Source organism: Thalassophryne amazonica, chromosome 4 (genome assembly GCF_902500255.1).
Source record: "Thalassophryne amazonica chromosome 4, fThaAma1.1, whole genome shotgun sequence".
Classification (NCBI taxonomy): Eukaryota; Metazoa; Chordata; class Actinopteri; order Batrachoidiformes; family Batrachoididae; genus Thalassophryne; species Thalassophryne amazonica.
In genome coordinates, this window is record NC_047106.1 from 91,057,988 (window position 1) to 91,084,136 (window position 26,149).

The window sequence follows — 26,149 nt, forward strand, 5'->3', positions numbered from 1 at the left end:
GAAGAAAGGTGTATTTTAAATTACGTTTTTAAGAATTTTCTAAAAAAATAAACTTATATTCTTTAGATCCAAAATCTACAGACAGTATTCCAAACAGATGTTTGACACATATTCGGAAAGCTGATGTGTAGTAAATATTTTGATATGCAAAACATGGGCATTATGCAAAAAAGTACCTTTATTTGTGAATTATTGAAAGTATGGTCAAATTAAGATAATATGCCTGAAGCCCAGAGGGTTAAGCCTCAACACCTCGGCTCATGATTGCCTTCTTTGTGTTTCTCTCAGGTCTTAGGAGGATAATGTAACATTTGGGTCCAAACAGTGCAACCAAAAGCCCAAAACTGGAGGCCAGGATGGCAAATACTTCCACTGCATCTGCATATTTACCAGGAGAGCTGATATAAGTGGGGACAAATGTCACCCACACAGCACAGAATATCAGCATACTGAAAGTGATGAGTTTAGCCTCATTAAAACTGTCAGGAAGATTCTTGGCCAGAAATGCAAGCAGGAAGCTGAGGACAGCCAGAAAACCAATATAACCTAATAACACTGCAAAACCAACTGTGGATACAACAACACATTCATAAACTATTTTGTCATTGAGATACTGAGTGTTTTTATGAGGAGCTGGAGAGGAAGAGACAAGCCAAACAGTGCAGATTACTGCCTGGACAGAACTCAAAGCCAGAACTGTCCCTCTCTGTTGCCTGGTACCAAACCATTTCAGTCTGGCTCCACCTCCTGGTTTGGAGGACTTAAACACAGCCAGAACCACCATGGTTTTTACCAGGATACATGAGACACAAAGCACAAAGCTGATCCCAAACACTGCATGTCTCAGCTGACACTTCCACAGCTGAGGCTGGCCAATGAACAGCAGTGAACACAGGAAGCACAGCTTTAGAGAAATTATGAGCAGGAAGCTCAGTTCTGAATTGTTCGCTAGTACAATGGGCGTACTGCTATAATATGTGAAGATCCAGAGGACAACAGCACAGATAAATGTCCCCAGCAAAGAGGCAACTGTCAAGCAGATACCCAGAGGCTCATGGTAGGACAGGAACTCAATTCCTTTAGGAACACATTGGTCACGCTGGGAATTAGGCCAAAAGTCCTCTGGACAACTGGTGCAGTCTATGGCATCTGAAGAGAAAATGCATTTTAATTTTATCTCAAATAGGTGCAGTTTGTTTTATGTTTTTGAACACCAACCGGTCTCATTGCTGATCTTTCCCTCAGAACATGGCACACAGTCAAAACAGCACAGAGGCTCACCCGTCTTTCTTGCCATGTGTGTGCCATGTGAACAGCTTTCGCTACACATTGATCGGGGTGGCTACAGAAACATAAGACATTTTCTTTATCTACATTTTTTCATAGTGCTTGCTTGTTACCTTTTCCATAATATCATGTAAATATGACGTGACCTCTTTGAAATGCAAGTTCCAGTGGATTCTGTCTTCTTGAAGTTTTAGCTCTTCACCTTTCCAGGCTGACTCATGAACCACACCCACATTTTCAACTTTTATTGTTCCATCAGGGAGCCAATGCCAGTTAACAACATCTTGGATTGGTAAGACATCACCATTCTCATCGAATTGCACCTGGTCACCAAATGATGTGGTGAAATTGACATTTTGCAAGTAATGCACAAGCTGTACAAAATAAAATAAGGGATAGAAAATAACTCAGGGTTCAAACAACCAATCCTATGAGAGATTAAAACCAACATCAAACCACCCAGAAGATGACAAAGCTGTAGTTTCGTGAATGTCCATTCAATGCTGGCTCTAAACGCGAATAGGTTTCAATTCAAGTCCATCTTAAAATGTCCAACTTTCAAGCAAAAAACAAACAAACAAACAAAAAAACGTTTACAGCCTGGCAGAAAAATGCTTTTGGTCTCGCAACATATTTTCCCCCTTCATGTCAACTACACGAGCGATTAATTTTTTCAAACTTCTTAGTTTAAGACATTTTAAACAGTAAAGCTAGCATTATTAGAGGGATGGTTTCTTTCAGTGAGAGCTGCTGAGTCCATCAACTCTCAATCTGCTCTTGTCCGAAGCTCAGAGGCTGCCTGCTGCAGCCCACAGTTGTGGAGGGCTGCGTCATTTGTTGTGAGCATTTTATGACAAATACTGCAATATTTGCACTCAGTGGAATTCTCATCTTGTTTAATGTTGTATGCTTACAATGTCTTAGCAGCTGGCGTAATTTAGCATGGTTACTGAGAAAATAAGTAGATCATAACTCTTAATGCCTATACCAAAGCAAACCAAAATGAAAAGCAGCACATAGTCCACAAAAATAAGATTTATTAATAATCACCAGAACTGATCAGTCTGTTCACCTTGCGGGTTTGGATGGTCAGACTTCTTTTGTTACACACTGAGCCACTAGTTTATCCATTTGCAGGCTCATCATGACAAAAGCACTGCCAAATGGTGATGCCCAGACATGGGCTTCATACTGACTCTTCGGGCTATCTAAGGATAGCCTATGGGTGACAATACGCATGGTTTGCCCAGTATATCTACAATCTATGGTTAAAACAGAGCCCATTGCTGTGTTGTGATAACATTTTAAGAATACTAGAAGTTTTATAAATTACTATATTTGGTACGTAAATACTTCACGTATTGTAGTCTGTATTACATGCATAATTATATAATTTAATGATGTAAACATCACACCTGCCATGGCTCAAGGCTGTTTAAATTGGCACAGCTTTTCCCCTTGAAAGGTCCTCTTCCTGGCACACACTGCAGCATTTCATCAAGGGCATATGCCAGTGCGTACACAGCCTTGTACACATTGTACTCTGACCTGAGATTTGAGACATCCAAAAACTCATTCGCCACTGTCTTTAGATCTTCTTGGCCAGTGCATAGTGCTCCACCACCTTCCACCCAACCTGCTGGAATTGGGTCAAATCTACACTGAAATGCGAATTCCCAAAACTGTTTTACCTGAAATGTTTGCAAACATAACGAGTACAGAGCAATTAAAATAAAATGCATTGCAATTAAACACTACCCTGTATGTTCAGCCAGTCTCACATTTTTTTTGTGGTTCTGTCACAAAATGAGTCACATGTTGGTGACATGGTTTTTTTAGGGCCCTGTCCCACTGGCATTTAGGAGGATTTGCGTATGGACTGTGCACAAAATTGGCCCATATTCGCCAAACATCCGCAATATCTGTGTAACATGCCTGTATGAGTCAGCCGTCATCCGAACATGCCCGTGATCATCCGCAGAGGCACGCATGTCCGCAGCCAAACTCATGAACAGTTAACTCTCGCATGACAACATGAACATTAACTCTGTGATCAACTTGTCCAAGTCCAGCAAATGCTCCAGAGGCTGTATTGTTGGTGTGAATAGTGATGCCGACGGCCCAAGTGCGCTTCTTTTATGACTGCAATGCAGATGCCGTGCATGCGCAACATGTGTGCAATGCATTCATAATACACCCGTAATACTACCGTGATAATCTCAATGTGTCGGATCAGTTTCCTGACTACGTGTTATATAACCGTGATTGTTCATCATATATTCGCTATATATTATTAATATATCCGTAATTCATACTGGGACATTTGTCATTTTTGGCCATTTTTGTTGCGGATGACAACGAACGCCCATGATTTGTATACTCAATTCATGCGCAATTAATCCTCTCCCCAGTGGGACAGGGCCCTTATTTTGCTATTTCTAACCATAATCATAACCCCCACATCACCCACTTTTCCAGCTCCTGTCACAAAATGAACTTGTGCTCCCATCAAGTAAAGCACCACATTTTTGTGACGGTATCATGAACTATAAATTAATTTATTTTTTGTGATGCTACCATAAAATGGCATTAGATTAGGTTGTGTACATTTCATATCTCACCACATTTTGTCCATAGCTGTTGTTATGGTGTTGGCCAGGATGTATTTTTAGCAGGAACTCCTTCAAACCTGCAATTTCTCCTTGTTGGATGTCAATGCCCAGTGTTCCACCCAGATATGGCATGAGTTTGGGGGTCTGAAGCACCTCAAATGATGCCCATGCATCACTGGCTATCCATACCAGACCTGTCACATTCTGTTTTACCACCTGTACATTGTATCACACCAAAAGGAGAAATGATGCAACTGTGTCACTGATACAGTGGGCCACTATCAAAATTTCACTCTACTGAAACCATAAAATTGTTTTTGACAGAATTCATGACATTTTCTGTTTTGCATTCACAATATCAGCATGACAGTTGTGTCAAATCATTTTGTCAGCGACCTTTTAGAAATAAAATAATTTATTGCTGTTGAAATATATTTTCAAAACACATTCAGTGAATTTCGCAACATCAACACAAGTAAAAAAAAATAAATAAATAATATATATATATATATATATGAAAATGTCATGACTATGAATCATACTTTTTTATTTTTGAAGTGACTTTCCCAAATTAAGATACATTTTAATTCTAACCTCTTCCATGGTTTGAATTATTAGGCTTGCATGCACAAATCCAATCACCACACGAGCTGTTGATTTCTTCATTACTTCAACAATCCTCTTAAATTCAGTTGGGTTGTTGTTTAAAGGCAAAACCTCTAAGTAAGCCAGACAACCTTCACCAGACTCCACAAAGTCAGATTGGAAAGCTCGGGCAGCATGGAGTCCATAGTCATCATCACTGACCAACAGGCCAACCCAGGTCCAGCCAAAGTGTTTTAAAATCTTAATTATAGCACGCACCTAATTACACAGAGAAATAACGGATTAGTGTGCAGACCTCAGTGTTCTTTCAAAAGTATTTCTGCTATAAAGGTGTACTGTATGTGCATTTTGTTTTGGATTAATGTTTCCATTATTTTCATACAGATATTTGTTTCACTTCATCAGCATGTCATACTGTCTGTTTTACATTTTCCTCTTACAGATTGAAATTTACTTTGAAAGCATCACTTGGGATAGTCCGGAAGAAGGATGGGAACTTTTTTCGGTCACTCAAACAGGAACAAGTTGCAAAGTAGCTCACCTGCACAAGATAAAGACTGTAACCTATAAAAGAAGAACCCTTCAGAAATTGCTTATATTTCAATTTTTATATGTATTTTTTCCTATTTTGCAGAGGAAATTCAAACAGAATGAAAATGCAGCAAAATAATTAGATGCTGAAAACTTACCATTGGCACTCTGTACAAACCTAAGACAGATGAAATGGCAATAGAATGTGTAGAGGAATAATCACCCACAATTCCCAACACTGGAGGGTTTCCCACACATGTATTACTGAATTTGATCTCTTCATCTCGACCACTGGCTAAAGACAAGGCAGCACGCAATCCAATTCCTACTTTGAGACAGTTATCATAAAGGTCGTATCCCAGAGTCACATTCGGAAGCAGGTTGGAATTTTTGTTGATCTCTTCAATAGCAAAAGCCATTGTCTGAGCCTGTCTGAATCCTTGAACATTAAAACTGAGACAAAATATATCATTCATCAGTTTGTCAGCATTCCTGTCAGACATTTATCTCCCATCAACAGCAAAAGCAACAGAAAAATGCTCAGTGCTCTTTATGCTGACAGAGTGTGAGAATAAAAAACATTGTCATTTATGTATAACTGGCACATGTAAAGCTCCTTGAATATGAAACCAAATACATTCTTCAATGCTTGCACTACCACTACTACTCCTCTTCCTACTACTATTCCTACTAATAATAACAATTATAACAACAATTCTGTGATCATTTTCAAATAATTTGGCTATATTAATACTGTGCCATGACACACTCACCTGTAGCACTTTGGATGTTGGGGTTCAGAAATAAATGAAAGGTCAGGAACAACTGAGAATAAATGGAATATAAACAATCCACCCAGAACCACATCTCCAGACTTGTGCATCATATTCAGGTGGAAATGTCTCTGTAACTGACAGGAGGAAGCAGAAAGAGACCCAGCAGAGCAAATGTTACAAAATGTGATATACATGAATAAGTGCACACTGATGGATAAAAAGGCCATTGTGTCTGTTCTCATGTTTACCCCTATCTAAGACAAGCCACAAAATGTTATTTCTGTGTCATGCCCTTTTTTATTGACTTGCCTCATTGTTGAATCTTGCACGTCATCCACATGGACTGAAACAGAAACAGAGGCAGGGCCTGAGATCCAATTAACTTCACACTGATTTTCTATTGATGTAAGTCAAGTGTAATGTGTGCAGATGAGAGAATATGTGACAAATGGTCATGTCACAAACTGTAGTAGGAAAAAAAAAATGTGTTTTTGAAAATGACAAGGCATGTCCCTGTGTGACCAGCTGACAAACCTAAACATGAAATAAACATTTCAAGTATTTTTATCGCTCAAACATTTCTTTCTTGCATGAACAACAATGAAAAAAAACTATTTCTATTCAGTTAACACTGTTCCCCCCAGAACATGTAGTTCTTAAAGAACATTTACAGATCATTCTCAATGTTTGTGTTTTGTTCATAGTCAGTTTTTATTTCTGTTTTCTTTTTTGCTAATTTACTATTACATTCAGTCAATCTTGTTGGTCTTGTCTAAGGAAGCTGCATGCATGTTAATTTTACTGTTGGGCTATATACGAGGTCTGTCCGTAAAGTATAGGTCCTTTTTATTTTTTTCAAAAACTATATGGATTTCATTCATATGTTTTTACGTCAGACATGCTTGAACCCTCGTGCGCATGCGTGAGTCTTTCCACGCCTGTCGGTGACGTCATTCGCCTGTGAGCACTCCTTGTGGGAGGAGTCGTCCAGCCCCTCGTCGGAATTCCTTTGTCTGAGAAGTTGCTGAGAGACTGGCGCTTTGTTTGATCAAAGTTTTTTCTAAACCTGTGAGACACATCGAAGTGGACATGGTTCGAAAAATTAAGCTGGTTTTCAGTGAAAATTTTAATGGCTGATGAGAGATTTTGAGGTGATTCTGTCGCCTTAAGGACTTTTCACGGTGCGAGACATCGCTCAGCGCTCTCAGGCGGCGTCATCAGCCTGTTCAAGCTGAAAACCTCCACATTTCAGGCTCTATTGATCCAGAACGTCGTGAGAGAACAGAGAAGTTTCAGAAGAAGTCGGTTTCAGCATTTTATCTGGATATTCCACTGTTAAAGGAGATTTTTTTAATGAAAGACGTGCGGACGGGTCCGCTGCGTCGGGACGCAGCCGCCGCGACGCTCCGCCACAGGAAAAACACCTCTGTTGAAAGCCTTGAGGACAAGTTGGAACATCTCCAGCTGATAAACAATTTCTCATATACTCACTCCACTGAAAGCCATCAAAAGCCAACTGGATTTTAACAAATGGTTATCAACACGGAGGTGTTTTTCCTGTGCCGCCGCGCCGCGTCGGCTGCGTCCCGACGCGCGGACCCGTCCGCACGTCTTTCATTAAAAAAATCTCCTTTAACAGTGGAATATCCGGATAAAATGCTGAAACCGACTTCTTCTGAAACGTCTCTGTTCTCTCACGACGTCCTGGATCAATAGAGCCTGAAATGTGGAGGTTTTAAGCTTGAAACAGGCTGATGACGCTGCCTGAGAGCGCAGCGCGACGTCTCGCACCGTGAAAAGTCCTTAAAGCGACAGAATCACCTCAAAATCTCTCATCAGCTGTTAAAATTTTCACTGAAAACCAGCTTAATTTTTCGAACCATGTCCACTTCGATGTGTCTCACAGGTTTAGAAAAAATTTTGATCAAACAAAGCACCAGTCTCTCAGCAACTTCTCAGACAAAGGAATTCTGACGAGGGGCTGGACGACTCCTCCCACAGGGAGTGCTCACAGGCGAATGACGTCACCGACAAGCATGGAAAAACTCACGCATGCGCACGAGGGTTCAAGCATGTCTGACGTAAAAACATATGAATGAAATCCATATAGTTTTTGAAAAAAATAAAAAGGACCTATACTTTACGGACAGCCCTCGTATACACTCAACAAAAATATAAACGCAACACTTTTGGTTTTGCTCCCATTTTGTATGAGATGAACTCAAAGATCTAAAACCTTTTCCACATACACAATATCACCATTTCCCTCTAATAATGTTCACAAACCAGTCTAAATCTGTGATAGTGAGCACTTCTCCTTTGCTGAGATAATCCATCCCACCTCACAGGTGTGCCATATCAAGATGCTGATTAGACATCATGATTAGTGCACAGGTGTGCCTTAGACTGTCCACAATAAAAGGCCACTCTGAAAGGTGCAGTTTTGTTTTATTGGGGGGGGATACCAGTCAGTATCTGGTGTGACCACCATTTGCCTCATGTAGTGCAACACATCTCCTTCGCATAGAGTTGATCAGGTTGTCAATTGTGGCCTGTGGAATGTTGGTCCACTCCTCTTCAATGGCTGTGCGAAGTTGCTGGATATTGGCAGGAACTGGTACACGCTGTCGTATACGCCGGTCCAGAGCATCCCAAACATGCTCAATGGGTGACATGTCCGGTGAGTATGCTGGCCATGCAAGAACTGGGACATTTCAGCTTCCAAGAATTGTGTACAGATCCTTGCAACATGGGACCGTGCATTATCCTGCTGCAACATGAGGTGATGTTCTTGGATGGCACAACAGTGGGCCTCAGGATCTCATCACGGTATCTCTGTGCATTCAAAATGCCATCAATAAAATGCACCTGTGTTCTTCGTCCATAACAGATGCCTGCCCATACCATAACCCCACCGCCACCATGGGCCACTCGATCCACAACATTGACATCAGAAAACCGCTCACCCACACGACGCCACACACGCTGTCTGCCATCTGCCCTGAACAGTGTGAACCGGGATTCATCCGTGAAGAGAACACCTCTCCAATGTGCCAAACGCCAGCGAATGTGAGCATTTGCCCACTCAAGTCGGTTACGACGACAAACTGGAGTCAGGTCAAGACCCCGATAAGGACGACGAGCATGCAGATGAGCTTCCCTGAGACGGTTTCTGACAGTTTGTGCAGAAATTCTTTGGTTATGCAAACCGATTGTTTCAGCAGCTGTCCGAGTGGCTGGTCTCAGACGATCTTGGAGGTGAACATGCTGGATGTGGAGGTCCTGGGCTGGTGTGGTTACACGTGGTCTGCGGTTGTGAGGCTGTTTGGATGTACTGCCAAATTCTCTGAAACGCCTTTGGAGACGGCTTATGGTAGAGAAATGAACATTCAATACACGAGCAACAGCTCTGGTTGACATTCCTGCTGTCAGCATGCCAATTGCACGCTCCCTCAAATCTTGTGACATCTGTGGCATTGTGCTCTGTGATAAAACTGCACCTTTCAGAGTGGCCTTTTATTGTGGGCAGTCTAAGGCACACCTGTGCTCTAATCATGGTGTCTAATCAGCATCTTGATATGGCACACCTGTGAGGTGAGATGGATTATCTCAGCAAAGGAGAAGTGCTCACTAACACAGATTTAGACTGGTTTGTGAACAATATTTGAGGGAAATGGTGATATTGTGTATGTGGAAAAAGTTTTAGATCTTTGAGTTCATCTCATACAAAATGGGAGCAAAACCAAAAGTGTTGCATTTATATTTTTGTTGAGTGTATATAGGAACTTGTTAACCATATGTGAAATGTGGAAATATCTTAAAATGCCCCACTAGAAGTTATTTGGCTGAATACTCTTAAATGCTGGCTTCTCATTTGCAGCTCTCAGCAAATGTAACTTTGACCCACTGCTTCAGTTACTCCAGGGAGCTTCAGCCTTAATCTTAGCGCACATCATGTGCTGTTCCTGATTGGTATCTTATGCCATCAATCAATGATGGGATATCAAAGCCCAGCCAGTGAACAGCTGGCTTCTTACTTTGAATTCAAGCAGCACATTTCAATTCTGAGCTGCGTAGAACACTTACAAACCGCTACTTTTATGGCACGGATCCTTGGATTATATAGGTGGCATTCAGTTATGTTTTGACTCTGAGTTCAAGTTTTTGTGGTATTGTCCTTTTCGAGATGTTAGGCTGGAAACCTTTTCTTTCATTGAACTGGAATTTATTGTTCTTGAATCAATCAATCAATCAATTTTTTTTTTTATATAGCGCCAAATCACAACCAACAGTTGCCCCAAGGTGCTTTATATTGTAAGGCAAAGCCATACAATAATTATGTAAAACCCCAACGGTCAAAACGACCCCCTGTGAGCAAGCACTTGGCTACAGTGGGAAGGAAAAACTCCCTTTTAACAGGAAGAAACCTCCAGCAGAACCAGGCTCAGGGAGGGGCAGTCTTCTGCTGGGACTGGTTGGGGCTGAGGGAGAGAACCAGGAAAAAGACATGCTGTGGAGGGGAGCAGTGTTGTGAAAGTGACGTGACACGGACCCACAACAGGGGGCGTTAATTAACGGACAATGGATAAGCCAAAAAGTAACAATTTAATGTTGTGAATCGCACAACAACGTACAGACAATAACAATATGGTGGACTGTCAATCATACACCAGGTGACGTGTGGGCAGGCTCGACGATAGAAGACGCCTGGAGAGAGAAGAGCTGGATCCCCACACAGCTTCCACCACCAACGGAGCTGAAGAACACCGGAGCCGCCAAGCCCTGCGCCCCAGGTGGCCGCTGTCTTCAGCAGTCAGACCCGGTACTGCTGGCAGAAAACAGAGACAGTCCAGATGAGTGTGAGTTCGCACACTCAGTAATCCCACAGACTGTCTTAAGTAAAGGAGGGAAAACCTCCACCTCCAATCACACACACTCGTGCGGCTCCTGGTCAACCACTTATCTGAGTTGGGGTGTGAGGTGAAGCCGTCGCTGTCACACCAAACGCCAATCCTCCAGATAAGGAAACACTCCAGGAAAACGGCTGCAAATAGAAGTTCAGGTTAAACACACACAGTGTCAGGCAGCAGAGAAATTACCTGAATGGTAGTTGATTTCTCGGCGAGGAGGTGGAGTTGCAGTCCGGTCTTTGTAGTGGTGGTGATGGGTGACAGCTTGTGTTGATTGATGACAGCTGTCACCTCCAGCAAAGTCGACGCCCTCTCGTGCTTGGAGCCCGCACTCCAAGCAGGGCGCCATCTTGTGGTGGTGGGCCAGCAGTACCTCCTCTTCAGCGGCCCACACAACAAGCAGAGATCGATCACTAATGATTAAATGCAGAGTGGTGCATACAGAGCAAAAAGAGAAAGAAACAGTGCATCATGGGAACCCCCCAGCAGTCTACGTCTATAGCAGCATAACTAAGGGATGGTTCAGGGTCACCTGATCCAGCCCTAACTATAAGCTTTAGCAAAAAGGAAAGTTTTAAGCCTAATCTTAAAAGTAGAGAGGGTGTCTGTCTCCCTGATCTGAATTGGGAGCTGATTCCACAGGAGAGGAGCCTGAAAGCTGAAGGCTCTGCCTCCCATTCTACTCTTACAAACCCTAGGAACTACAAGTAAGCCTGCAGTCTGAGAGCGAAGCGCTCTATTGGGGTGATATGGTACTACGAGGTCCCTAAGATAAGATGGGACCTGATTATTCAAAACCTTATAAGTAAGAAGAAGAATTTTAAATTCTATTCTAGAATTAACAGGAAGCCAATGAAGAGAGGCCAATATGGGTGAGATATGCTCTCTCCTTCTAGTCCCCGTTAGTACTCTAGCTGCAGCATTTTGAATTAACTGAAGGCTTTTTAGGGAACTTTTAGGACAACCTGATAATAATGAATTACAATAGTCCAGCCTAGAGGAAATAAATGCATGAATTAGTTTTTCAGCATCACTCTGAGACAAGACCTTTCTAATTTTAGAGATATTGCGTAAATGCAAAAAAGCAGTCCTACATATTTGTTTAATATGCGCTTTGAATGACATATCTTGATCAAAAATGACTCCAAGATTTCTCACAGTATTACTAGAGGTCAGGGTAATGCCATCCAGAGTAAGGATCTGGTTAGACACCATGTTTCTAAGATTTGTGGGGCCAAGTACAATAACTTCAGTTTTATCTGAGTTTAAAAGCAGGAAATTAGAGGTCATCCATGTCTTTATGTCTGTAAGACAATCCTGCAGTTTAGCTAATTGGTGTGTGTCCTCTGGCTTCATGGATAGATAAAGCTGGGTATCATCTGCGTAACAATGAAAATGTAAGCAATACCATCTAATAATACTGCCTAAGGGAAGCATGTATAAAGTGAATAAAATTGGTCCTAGCACAGAACCTTGTGGAACTCCATAATTAACTTTAGTCTGTGAAGAAGATTCCCCATTTACATGAACAAATTGTAATCTATTAGACAAATATGATTCAAACCACCGCAGCGCAGTGCCTTTAATACCTATGGCATGCTCTAATCTCTGTAATAAAATTTTATGGTCAACAGTATCAAAAGCAGCACTGAGGTCTAACAGAACAAGCACAGAGATGAGTCCACTGTCCGAGGCCATAAGAAGATCATTTGTAACCTTCACTAATGCTGTTTCTGTACTATGATGAATTCTAAAACCTGACTGAAACTCTTCAAATAGACCATTCCTCTGCAGATGATCAGTTAGCTGTTTTACAACTACCCTTTCAAGAATTTTTGAGAGAAAAGGAAGGTTGGAGATTGGCCTATAATTAGCTAAGATAGCTGGGTCAAGTGATGGCTTTTTAAGTAATGGTTTAATTACTGCCACCTTAAAAGCCTGTGGTACAGAGCCAACTAACAAAGATAGATTGATCATATTTAAGATCGAAGCATTAAATAATGGTAGGGCTTCCTTGAGCAGCCTGGTAGGAATGGGGTCTAATAGACATGTTGATGGTTTGGATGAAGTAACTAATGAAAATAACTCAGACAGAACAATCGGAGAGAAAGAGTCTAACCAAATACCGGCATCACTGAAAGCAGCCAAAGATAACGATACGTCTTTGGGATGGTTATGAGTAATTTTTCTCTAATAGTTAAAATTTTGTTAGCAAAGAAAGTCATGAAGTCATTACTAGTTAAAGTTAATGGAATACTCAGCTCAATAGAGCTCTGACTCTTTGTCAGCCTGGCTACAGTGCTGAAAAGAAACCTGGGGTTGTTCTTATTTTCTTCAATTAGTGATGAGTAGAAAGATGTCCTAGCTTTACGGAGGGCTTTTTTATAGAGCAACATACTCTTTTTCCAGGCTAAGTGAAGATCTTCTAAATTAGTGAGACGCCATTTCCTCTCCAACTTACGGGTTATCTGCTTTAAGCTACGAGTTTGTGAGTTATACCACGGAGTCAGGCACTTCTGATTTAAAGCTCTCTTTTTTAGAGGAGCTACAGCATCCAAAGTTGTCTTCAATGAGGATGTAAAACTATTGACGAGATACTCTATCTCACTTACAGAGTTTAGGTAGCTACTCTGCACTGTGTTGGTATATGGCATTAGAGAACATAAAGAAGGAATCATATCCTTAAACCTAGTTACAGCGCTTTCTGAAAGACTTCTAGTGTAATGAAACTTATTCCCCACTGCTGGGTAGTCCATCAGAGTAAATGTAAATGTTATTAAGAAATGATCAGACAGAAGGGAGTTTTCAGGGAATACTGTTAAGTCTTCTATTTCCATACCATAAGTCAGAACAAGATCTAAGATATGATTAAAGTGGTGGGTGGACTCATTTACATTTTGAGCAAAGCCAATAGAGTCTAATAATAGATTCTCTGTCATTCTCAGCATCTGTGTGGATGTTAAAATCGCCCACTATAATTATCTTATCTGAGCTAAGCACTAAGTCAGACAAAAGGTCTGAAAATTCACAGAGAAACTCACAGTAACGACCAGGTGGACGACAGATAATAACAAATAAAACTGGTTTTTGGGACTTCCAATTTGGATGGACAAGACTAAGAGTCAAGCTTTCAAATGAATTAAAGCTCTGTCTGGGTTTTTGATTAATTAATAAGCTGGAATGGAAGATTGCTGCTAATCCTCCGCCTCGGCCCGTGCTACGAGCATTCTGACAGTTAGTGAGACTCGGGGGTGTTGACTCATTTAAACTAACATATTCATCCTGCTGTAACCAGGTTTCTGTAAGGCAGAATAAATCAATATGTTGATCAATTATTATATCATTTACCAACAGGGACTTAGAAGAGAGAGACCTAATGTTTAATAGACCACATTTAACTGTTTTAGTCTGTGGTGCAGTTGAAGGTGCCATATTATTTTTTCTTTTTGAATTTTTATGCTTAAATAGATTTTTGCTGGTTATTGGTGGTCTGGGAGCAGGCACCGTCTCTACGGGGATGGGGTAATGAGGGGATGGCAGGGGGAGAGAAGCTGCAGAGAGGTGTGTAAGACTACAACTCTGCTTCCTGGTCCCAACCCTGGATAGTCACGGTTTGGAGGATTTAAGAAAATTGGCCAGATTTCTAGAAATGAGAGCTGCTCCATCCAAAGTGGGATGGATGCCGTCTCTTCTAACAAGACCAGGTTTTCCCCAGAAGCTTTGCCAATTATCTATGAAGCCCACCTCATTTTTTGGACACCACTCAGACAGCCAGCAATTCAAGGAGAACATGTGGCTAAACATGTCACTCCCGGTCCGATTGGGGAGGGGCCCAGAGAAAACTACAGAGTCCGACATTGTTTTTGCAAAGTTACACACCGATTTAATGTTAATTTTAGTGACCTCCGATTGGCGTAACCGGGTGTCATTACTGCCGACGTGAATTGCAATCTTACCAAATTTACGCTTAGCCTTAGCCAGCAGTTTCAAATTTCCTTCAATGTCGCCTGCTCTGGCCCCCGGAAGACAATTGACTATGGTTGCTGGTGTCGCTAACTTCACATTTCTCAAAACAGAGTCACCAATAACCAGAGTTTCTTCCTCGGCGGGTGTGTCGCCGAGTGGGGAAAAACGGTTAGAGATGTGAACAGGTTGGTGGTGCACACAGGGCTTCTGTTTAGGACTACGCTTCCTCCTCACAGTCACCCAGTCTGCCTGCTTTCCCGGCTGCTTGGGATCTGCCGGAGGGGAACTAACGGCGGCTAAGCTACCTTGGTCCGCACCGACTACAGGGGCCTGGCTAGCTGTAGAATTTTCCACGGTGCGGAGCCGAGTCTCCAATTCGCCCAGCCTGGCCTCCAAAGCTATGAATAAGCTACACTTATTACAAGTACCGTTACTGCTAAAGGAGGCCGAGGAATAACTAAACATTTCACACCCAGAGCAGAAAAGTGCGGGAGAGACAGGAGAAGCCGCCATGCTAAATCGGCTAAGAGCTAGTAGCTGCGCTAAGCTAGCGGATTCCTAAAAACAAGCAAAGTGAATAATGTGTAAATAATTTAGAGGTGATTCAGCAGAAGGAGTGCTTTAGTTAAGGCACGTGGAGATTACACTGGGAAACAAATCGTAATCTAGATAACTAGATCAATCTAACTGCGCAGATTAAGCAGCTAACAGATACAGAAAAACACCGCTGTGCTCCGGAACAGGAAGTGATACAATACCGCAGTGAGAGCCAACCACCAGTAGGCACTAGTACTGCTACACACACTCTCACATAGTGCTGTACAGTCCAAGATGTTGTTACATAATGGGGTGTAACACTGGCTCAGGGGTGGCCAAGTTCGGTCCTCGAGAGCCTCATTCCTAACACTCTTAGTTGTCTCCCTGCTCCAACACACCTGAATCCAATGAAAGAATCGTTAGCAGACTTTTAATGAGCCTTTCATTGGATTCAGGTGTGTTGGAGCAGAGAGACAACTAAGAGTGTCAGGAATGTGGCTCTCGAGGACCAAACTTGGCCACCCCTGCACTGGCTCATCGCTATTCATGTCACTGGTGAGTGACGTCTCCCCTACAGCTTCATTCTAATGCAGCTCATGAATTCACAAATTGCAGTTTTTGTTGAAATTCATTATTAGCTCCTGCAGAGTCTCTCTGGTAGCTGCTTAGCGGGTGTCTCTACTACTTCAGTACGGGTTGAGGGTGTCCCTCCAACACATTGGACTTGCCTTGAACTTCAGATGACTTATTGAAAAGCTGATCCAGGTATGTAATCCTTATTGTATTTCCTCAAATTCTGGTGGTCATGGTTTGCTTCTTTCCTACCAGGACTATAAAAACATCACTGTCCACAATATGGTGATTCGCCTTTGGTTTTACCAAAAAAAAATTGTGTAATGAAATGCCTTACTTCATCACAACAACCACAAAATTACAACTACATCAGAGTTCATACAGCCCTTATACATACGAGGTCTATTAGAAAAGTATCCGACCTTATTGTTTTTTTCAAAAACCATATGGATTTGATTCATATGTTTTTACGTCAGCCAAGCTTGAACCTTCGTGCGCATGCCTGAGTTTTTCCATGCCTGTCAGTTGCGTCATTTGCCTGTGAGCACGCCTTGTGGGAGGAGTGGTCCAGCCCCCTCATTGGATTTTCATTGTCAGGAAATGGCGGAATGATTTGGGCTTTTTTTCCATCAGAATTTTTTCAGAAACTGTTAGAGACAAGCAGCTGGAAACCATTCGAAAAATTTATCTGGCTTTCGGTGAAAATTTTACGGGCTTCACAGAGAATAAGGACTGTTACTACAGCTTTAAGGACGCCCCACAATGGCACACGGCCGCGCTCTGAGCCGCCATCGAGAGGCAGAAAACACCACATCATTTCTTGATCCCTCTATTTCGTGGCATGGTCCTGCTCACATGTGCCGTGAAGTCTTCTTTCTTCTTCTTTTCTCCTAAAGTGACACCTGTTTTTGAACTGATAAGAAATTGTTTTGGGGCAACAACAGCTAACTGTAGAACTATCAGCAAGTCACATCACGTGGCCCTACCACAAAAATATTTGTACATCTCAAAATTACAGAACCTTCTGACAAACAGGACTAATCATACCCATGCATCAAGTTTAATCTCCTTGTCTGACCGTTTGTGGTCAGGCTTGGCATCCTGTTCCATGCTGTTTGCAACATACAGATATTTCTCAATACCTCCTCAGGGCCTCTTCAAAACAGGGACACATCACATGTACAACACTTTTGAAAATGATTATATTAGTAACATATCTTCATAACAGCTTGCTAAGAAACTAATATTTGAGCAAAAGCAAATCTTAGAACAAAAGCAAATGTAATCAGAAACATAACATACCTTTATTTTGGTTGACACAATACATGATTCCACAGCATTTAAACATATGACTCAAAAACTATTTAGACATTTAGATATCACGTGATTAACCTTAGCTATTGATTACATGTTTAATGAGCACTAACATTTGTTAACCATCATGCGCATATGAATAATATTATTATTATTATTTTTCTACAGCAAGAAGCTCTATTAAAAAGGAACTGAAACATCGAACACACGCAAATAACACAATACATTCTTAGCTCAATACAGAATAAAACAATAAGCTGATTCTAAACAGAGAAAAAAGCACAAATGGTTAATGCATATCTTAAAACACATTCAAATAAAACAATATATTCTTGACTCAATCAATATATTCTTAGCTCAATAAAGAATGAAACAATATATCCTTCAAGACTAATGGAGAGTATTTCCTTTGATAATATATATATGGAAACAGACCCCAATTTAGCATATTAGGTGTTCATGCAAATGTTCAGTGAAGATTATGAAAAATCATTTCCAATCATTAAATTATCTGGTGATATATCCAAAAAGAAAAACCCATGGTTTTCTAGGGGACTACAAAAATCCCTATTTAGAAAAAACAAGTTGTATAAAAAATATTTATAATCTCCTTCACCGTTAAATTTATATACCTACAAACTTTATAAAAATAAATACACTTCTCTTCTCAGGGCTGCAAAGAAGAAATATTTTAGTGATAATTTTCAAAAGTCAATAAATGATATCAAAGGGACCTGGAAAATAATCAATGAACTACTTAAGAAGAAAAAAATGTTCATCAAAATATCCTTCAACTTTTTCTGATGGATCTAAAAGCTTTTCTGATCCCTTTGACATTGCTTGTAAGTTTAATAATTTTTTTTCAAAGGTTGGTGCTTCTCTTGCAAAAAAATTGATTCCACAAATATTAATCCAGTTGATTACATTAAACATTCATTTCCATCTGTTAGTGAATTTGAACCCACAAACTCCACTGAAATTATCGCTGGATTACGTCCATCTGCAGCTGGTCATGATGGAATAAATACATCTATTGTAAAATGTGTCATACATGAAATTTCTGAACAACTTACATATATTTTTTTCATTGTCCTTGAACACGGGCATAATACCATCTGATTTAAAGATTGCTAAAATCATACCATTGTTTAAAAAAGGTGATCCAGCATTTTTTTCAAATTATCTTCCTATTTCAGTTTTGCCATGTTTTTCAAAGATTTTAGAGAAACTTGTTTATAAAACTAAATGATCATCTGCTTAAGATTTCAATTTTATATAACTACCAATATGGATTTCGGAAAAATCATTCAACATATATGGCCCTGATTGAACTGATGGATAGAATTTATGCTGCTTTAGATAATAACAAATTTGGAATTGGTGTGTTTTTAGACCTTTCGAAAGCATTTGATACAGTAAATCATAAAATCTTGCTTTCTAAGTTAAATAAATATGGATTTAAAGCTGTTGTTTATAAATGGCTTAGTAATTATTTATTAGAGAGAAAACAGTATGTTTTTCTCAATTTGAAATCTGAAATCAATTCTATTGATTGTAGAGTTCCTCAAGGTTCGATTTTGGGACCGATTTTATATATAATATATATCAACGATTTTGCTTCCATTTCTGCTACTACATTTCCATTGTTGTTTGCTGATGAGACTACTCTTTTTTATTTCCAGCAAAGATATATATGGTTTGGTTAAAAGTTTAAATAATGATTTCTTGAATTATTCAATGTGGTTTAAAGTTAATAAATTATCGTTAAATATAAATAAGTCTAATTTTATGTTATTTGCTGGCAATAAAAAAATGTAATCATGATCAAATTAAAATTTACATTGACAATGAAGAAATATCAAGGGTTTCTTCTATATGTTTCTTGGGTGTATGGATGGATGACAAATTGTTAACTTTGTATTCTAAAACTACGGTTAGAAGTAATTCCGACTCCTTATCGGTCCACACAGATGAGGTTGGCGCCATGTTTTTAGTTTTTGTGGAAGTGACGACAAGAGAATAAGGCTCCTGATTGGATAGAATTTTAATCAGTACCGCCACCCAGAGGTTTGGCAGACTAATTACAACACATTTCTACGGTTCGATGTGGATGGATTTTTTTTTTTGAAACGACGTAGTGTGGATGAAGTTTTTTCCCCAAACTGAAAGGGTAAGATATTCGGTTTTACAAATACCCGACAACGTGTGTACATGGCCTTATGTCTGTGAAAGGCACTATATAAATAAATTTACTTACTTACTAATATTGAGTGCACGTTTTACAACATCATAAAAGTTTTAAAACATGCAATTGCGATGACACTTCCAGGGCTCCTTAAAAATGCCTGTTTTTACAAATAAAACTGGAATACTTTACAAAAGCACATTTATCTTTAAACCAACACATGACACACGTCACATTAACGTGTTGGTTTACATAATGGATTACTGAACCAATCACTGTTTAGCACTTTTACCCAGAATGCTTTGCAGTCTGTGTTTGTTACAAAACCTCAGAATTAGTGCCTTATTCAACATTAAAAGATATATGTTATATTTTAACTTTGTACAAATGACAGAATTGACATTAATAGAGTTATTCTATCAGTATTTTCAAAAAACCACAAGTTAGTATGACTTTATTTTTCAAGACCTCCGCCTGACCGAGTGTTGAAATTGATAGGGAGTTGGCCTTATGGCTGCTCTCGGTGTGTCTCTGTGGTGAGAGTGTTCTTGTAAACAAGAACTACCAGCAGGGGCAGAATGTTAAAAGAAAAATTATTATGATTAATAAAGAGTTGATTTTGTGGGTGCTTGCAGGATTTGTCTGTGCTGCTTCCTGCAGGGGGCAGTATGGTCAAACATTCTTCTTTATTCTTTAGGTCTTTTACCGCTTTTGTGTTAAAAATCAATTTCAGCTGTTTAATAACTGCAAATGTCCCATAGACAACACCAGAAGTTATCGATTATCTGTAACTTCTGATACATGCCAGAACATGTCCTGTGAGGCTTCATCACGGCATTGCTTTGCGCCATGTGGCACCGCCGCGACGCGCGGAATTCCTCCGCTCCTCTTTCCATGACAAAAACTCCTGTAGCTGTTGTGTGGCTGGGGGGGCCTGGCTGCCTTTTGTTTCTGTTTTCTGTCCTGTCTTTTGTTTTTCCTTCCAGGTGGCTTGCATTTGGGACTGAGTGGCTGTGTAGCTGAGTTTATCAGGACCTCACCCTGATCACCTGAGGCTGATCACCTGCGGCTCGTCAGGACTCACAGCTGTGGTGCATCTACAATGGATTGGAACATGGTGGCATTTAAGACTGGAGTACACAGTGTGTATTTGCCAGAGACTCGACCTTGTGACCAGATCGGTGAGATCGTCGTCTCGGGAGCCATCTCATCATCAGTGGATGCAGAGAACGTCCAGGTTTGATGCATGGTCTGTGAAAGAGGAGGGGGTGAGGTCTCACGCTCGTCAGCACACTTCCTGAGGTACGTTAGATTTTGTGACTAACATTTATACAGTCAGTAAATGTGGTGTCCCTCACACCTTATTATATTGAGCTGTATGGTGGTCGTGTAATCAGCTTCCACTGCAGTGGAGTTTTGTGAACTGGATGTTCCATGCTGTTTTGAAACAAGGTTCGGTCAGATCGGCACACAGAAATGATCACACAGACTGCATTTTGCTAGAACAAACAGGTGTATGTTTATTCCCCACAAAAGCAGTTACATCAAACACAAGTGGTTGCAGCGCATAAAATATCTCTTTCTCTCTTACCGTGACGCCTTTAAGGTGGAGAGCCAACACCTTCGGCAGAGTGCGCTTGTCAACAGGCTGGGCGTTCTCACGCAACCCGCAGCAAACTCTATCGGAGCATGGCTCTGCCCCCTCTTTTCTAGTGTGTGCGCGAAGGGAGGGTGAGTGGCCATCTCAAACTCCCAGGCGCACATAATTCCTTTAATCAACAGGCATCTGAAAGTTATTTCCTCTTGCAAAAACATAATGACCCCAGCTCTTCACTCCCAGTTCAGAATGACCCCAGCATGCTTCACTCCCAGTCGTTAGTGGCTACAAAAACAAATTCGTGCAATTAGTGTAATAATAACAAGTACATCATTAGGGTTACTTTAAGACAGGGGCAAAACAACATAATCTTTTCTCCACACATTCCACTCTTGGTGTTTTGCACCAGTCAATTTATGTAACCACTAGCAGATTCAGGTAATGCTGGGCTCCAGCCTATTCCAACGATTATGTCCTGCCATAGCATTTCCCACATTTCTTCTAGTGATTCACAAACAAAATTTTGAGTAATATAGTCTTGATTATACCTGTTCCAAACAATATACTCATATACAAAACCCGATGTTGTGGGGTCTAATGTGACATTATATTGGTTACTCCAAAGGGATCATGACATAGCAAAGATAACTTCATCTCATACGCTGAAATATTACCCATTCCACCTCTCGCCGTAAACGTATAACATAAACACATGTAAAAATATTACAAAAAGTCATAACACATATTGCTATAATTAATAAAATTAAGGGCGGCACTAAGGTACTCCTGGCAGTGATGGACATCCCTGAAAAGATATCCCACCAATTTTGCCACATGTTTTACCCGTTCGCTAGCTATCAATGTAGACACCATGAGACTGGAGACGTTGGACGTATGTGACTCTATTAATTGCTGAATTTCCGTAGATTGTTCCAATGCGCATTTGAAACGCTCCAGGGAAAGACTCCATGGGGAATGCAATACATCCCATTGTACCGAAGTCAGCCGACTTGATACAGAATAATTAGTCAAACGATACGTCCGATCACCCCAATGCCATAAATGCACATTGTTCAGGCAGCCAGTATACGGAACCGAAGGTACCTGTGAATTATTTTTCATTGTTGCAACACACAGAGCATGTGGGCCGATCTGCCACAACATTTCTCTTGGTGTTTCCCTAGTCCAGTCACAAAGTACAACCTCTGAGTCGGTTAGACATGGATTAGCATATCCAGTTTGCAGCACACAGGCCATACCCTTATCCGTTATATCACACAGTTTAGTATCAAAAGTTATATTGGTTTTTGGTTCTAACCACTCTCCATCCATATGCAAGAACCAATAACCATTAGTCGTTATCACAGGTAATACTTGATATTTACAAACAACCTTTGGTTGTATTACATTGTACTGGGTCCAATGCCCAGTACATACCATTTTATTACATCGTGTAAATTCCGGATGCAGTTTTAACCATAAGGTATTGTTTATATTCCAAATCATCCTCCAATCATAATAGTTCCCTGTTGTAACTATACGCTGAAATCTTTCTCTTTGAGCTTCTGCATGAATAGTTTGTACTGCACATACTGTCCAATTTCCTATATGGGATAGATTTTTCAATGAATTGTATGTTTCATTCCATAACTTCAATTGCCATTGAAAATTCTTCTGCCATAAATCAGCATTTTGTACTTGTCCCACCAGTGCTGTTGGTAACCACTCTCCTATCTGATGTAATACCTGAGAAGAATACTGACCTGTGTTTGACAACATGGTTCTGGTCACTTCATTATCAACTGTATTTGATACTCCTAGGACAGTTCCTGTTCCTCCTAATAAAGTGTCATACCACGCTCTTCGGCGCCTTTTGCAAGTTGGAATATTTGGAAAGGTAACTTGCCAATATACCTTTGTCTTCACTGTTGCTTGTGCCAAATAGGTGCAGGTATCAATTAAAGGTGCAACCTGGGTTTGTGTTGCCTTAGCCTCTGTTGGTAGTACCCACAGCATGTACAGGAATGATCTCCTCCCTTTAATTTCAGTACTATTACTGATCATTACTTTACTCCACGGTTTAATAGTCCAGGTGGTTCCATTGACATTACTACATGAATAACTTGTCATATTAAAAACACACATGTTCACCCTAGCACGAAGAGTGACATTACATCCCATAGTAAATACTGGTATATGGTGTCTGGCAAAACAGTTCGCCATAGTTTGCAATCACTAGTGAGATTAGCCACTTTACATGATTGGTTTGCTGAGCAGGTGTAATCATCTTGCGTTCTGTTGTTGGCAGAGTTCTTCCATCCTGTTTGGAACAATGATATCTCTTCAAGTTCGTTTCCTTCTGTCATCCCCCAACAACTGGAGACCATGGCACCACCTACAAGGAGGAGTATGACCCAGCAACCGACACCTCCAATTCCGGGACTTCCACTGGTTGCCATGGCGGCGCCCACCTCCTGTGGTTCTTGATCGCCCGATCAGCAACTCCCACCAGGGCATCAAGCCTAGACAACACAAGGGTAACTACGGGTAGAATGACGACGATTAGTCTTCTCTTACATAACACTTCGATACAGGCACATTTACCCATTTTTCTTCACCCTGACAGAGTATACTAACAGTTGCATCATTCCCTTGAGCTATAATTTCTGCCGCTTTAGGCGGTCCGTTAGGTTGTTTAACCCAAACTTTGGCACCTGCTTGATCTGAGGAACCAAAGCCTTGCGTTCCTCGTGTAGTTATTACTACGGGTTTTGGTATCTCCTGTACCAACCCCATTTCTGTGTTCCCCTGAATCATGATGTCATCGATGTAATGTGAGATCATCATTTTTGTTGGAATCTGGAACTGTTCCAAATGTTCTGCCACTACCCTATGGCAGATGGTAGGGCTATGCAAATAGCCTTGTGGTAATCTGGTGAAGGTATACTGTCGGCCTTCCCAAGTAAACGCAAACTGTTCCATTCTATCCTCTGGAATTGGTATGGTAAAGAATGCGTTGGCCAAATCTATTACAGCATACCATGTACCGCTATGGTGTTGCACTCGTTCAATGATACTCACAGCATCAGGTATAGCTGAAGTCAGCGCCGGTGTATATTTATTTAGACCTCTAAAGTCCACAGTCATTCTCCATGAGCCATCCGACTTACGGACTGGCCATAAAGGATTGTTCCACTTTGTCGTTACTGGTTTTAGGACTCCTGCCTGCAAATACTCTTTAATAGTTGCAGTAATTTCTGCTTGTCCTCCCGGAATGCGATATTGTTTTTGCCTCCTAACCCAGTTAGCGGAACTACTGGTCCCTTCATTTTTTCTGGATTGCCATGAATTAATGAGGCCTCCGCTCCTGTGTCCACTAAAGCCGAAGTAACTTGAACTGATTTAATCCAATAAATTTCCAATCGAACATAGGGCCTAATATCACTTGTGGACCATTGTGTTAAATCTCGGCGGGCCACAAGAGCTTGACCATTTTCCTAATCCTCATCATAACAATCAAGACTCCGGGAACGCCTTCCCTTATTCTTTCCTTTCTTTCTATCTTTCTTGACCTTACGCGTAGCAGCTATGTGCACCATGTCGTCATCAGAATCCTCCTCCTCTTCCTCCTCAATGGGAGGGGCACTCGGCTTAACTCCTTTTTCTCCTACCTGCATGATCACCATATGCACAGCCTTCAACTCCGCCCACTGACTACTTTTTCCTTCTCCTAATTCTTCTAAAGATTGACCTAATTGTGGGTTGAAAGCTAATGCTTTCCATCGCCTTTTTCCTGCTTGATATTGACAAGAATCATCCGTAAACCATGCTCGACTTCTCTCATCATCTGACAAATCATCCCATCTTTTTCCCGCTTTCACAGGAGATTCCTCTAATTGTTGAACTTCAAAAGGTACCTCATCTTTCTCAGGAGCATCAGCTACTTGTTCATGCAACAGCGAAACCCCCTTCTCACCTGGCTTTACCCGCTCTGATAGATACCATTTCCATTTTATTACACTAGCCTCCTGAGCTGTCCCTATTCGGTGAGTGGTGGGATTACTCATCACCCATGCCAAAATTGGTATATGTGTCCTCATCATTACTTCATGTCCTGCCGTTTGCGATTCAGTTTCAATTAACGCCCAATAACATGCTAAAAGCTGTTTTTCAAAAGGCGTATAACGCATTCTCGCATCTGGGAGTTTCCTCGACCAGAACCCTAAAGGTTTTCGTATCCTGTTTTGTTTTTGCCATAAGCTCCAATTAGCATAATCATTTAGAGCAGACACTTGAAGTTCTACTGGTCCTGATTGCATTTTTCCTAAGGACACAGCCTGCTGTATGGCTTCCTTTGCCATATCAAATGAGCATTGTTGTTCCTCCCCCCATACAAACTCCTTTAACTGTCCCTCCAACTGTTTTACCTGTTGTTCTAACTTCGTCACTTTTTGTGACTTAGCACATTCTGACGAACGGACTGTGTCTAAAGTTAAGACAAATCCACATCATCTCTAAAATACCTCCCAATGGAGCTTTCGTTTTAACCTCCACCCGCTTTAACATCTCACATAAAACCGGTGGTGTCGCGGTGGGAATTGCTCCAGTCCACAGCCCAGGGCGTCCCCCGCGTCTCCGTAGAAGCTGGCCTATTTCTTTAAAAGTAATCCCATCCCACCCCGGGACCACTTCTTCCTGTTGAGATGCCTCCTCCACATCTCCTTTCCCCCTTCTAAAACAAAACATTTCTGTGTGTAGTCTGAACGCACTTTATCCTGCCGACAACACCAAAAATGTTTTGAAACAAGGTTCGGTCAGATCGGCACACAGAAATGATCACACAGACTGCATTTTGCTAGAACAAACAGGCGTATGTTTATTCCCCACAAAAGCAGTTACATCAAACACAAGTGGTTGCAGCGCATAAAATATCTCTTTCTCTCTTACCGTGATGCCTTTAAGGTGGAGAGCCAACACCTTCGGCAGAGTGCGCCTGTCAACCGGCTGGGCGTTCTCACGCAACCCGCAGCAGACTCTATCGGAGCATGGCTCTGCCCCCTCTTTTCTAGTGTGTGCGCGAAGGGAGGGTGAGTGGCCATCTCAAACTCCCAGGCGCACATAATTCCTTTAATCAACGGGCATCTGAAAGTTATTTCCTCTTGCAAAAACATAATGACCCCAGCTCTTCACTCCCAGTTCAGAATGACCCCAGCATGCTTCACTCCCAGTCGTTAGTGGCTACAAAAACAAATTTG

At 41.2% G+C, this 26,149-nt stretch overlaps 1 protein-coding gene and 1 long non-coding RNA gene across 2 annotated transcripts; one reads left to right on the plus strand and one right to left on the minus strand.

Annotated features, from left to right (window-relative positions):
* Nucleotides 1-238: 238 nt before the first annotated feature.
* LOC117508478 (extracellular calcium-sensing receptor-like) lies at nt 239-6,024 on the minus strand. Its single transcript, XM_034168251.1, has 9 exons — nt 5,810-6,024; nt 5,195-5,489; nt 4,960-5,046; nt 4,494-4,763; nt 3,909-4,115; nt 2,703-2,978; nt 1,434-1,661; nt 1,219-1,342; nt 239-1,149 (listed from the first exon to the last, which is right to left on the minus strand). Exons 1-9 carry the CDS (start codon nt 6,004-6,006, stop codon nt 239-241), a joined length of 2,595 nt encoding a protein of 864 aa, XP_034024142.1. The 5' UTR covers nt 6,007-6,024.
* Nucleotides 6,025-6,742: 718 nt separating this feature from the next.
* On the plus strand, nt 6,743-25,487 carry LOC117508485. Its single transcript, XR_004560104.1, has 3 exons — nt 6,743-6,752; nt 9,882-9,885; nt 25,392-25,487. It is a non-coding gene; the product is annotated as an uncharacterized LOC117508485 (long non-coding RNA).
* The last annotated feature ends 662 nt before the right edge of the window (nt 25,488-26,149 follow it).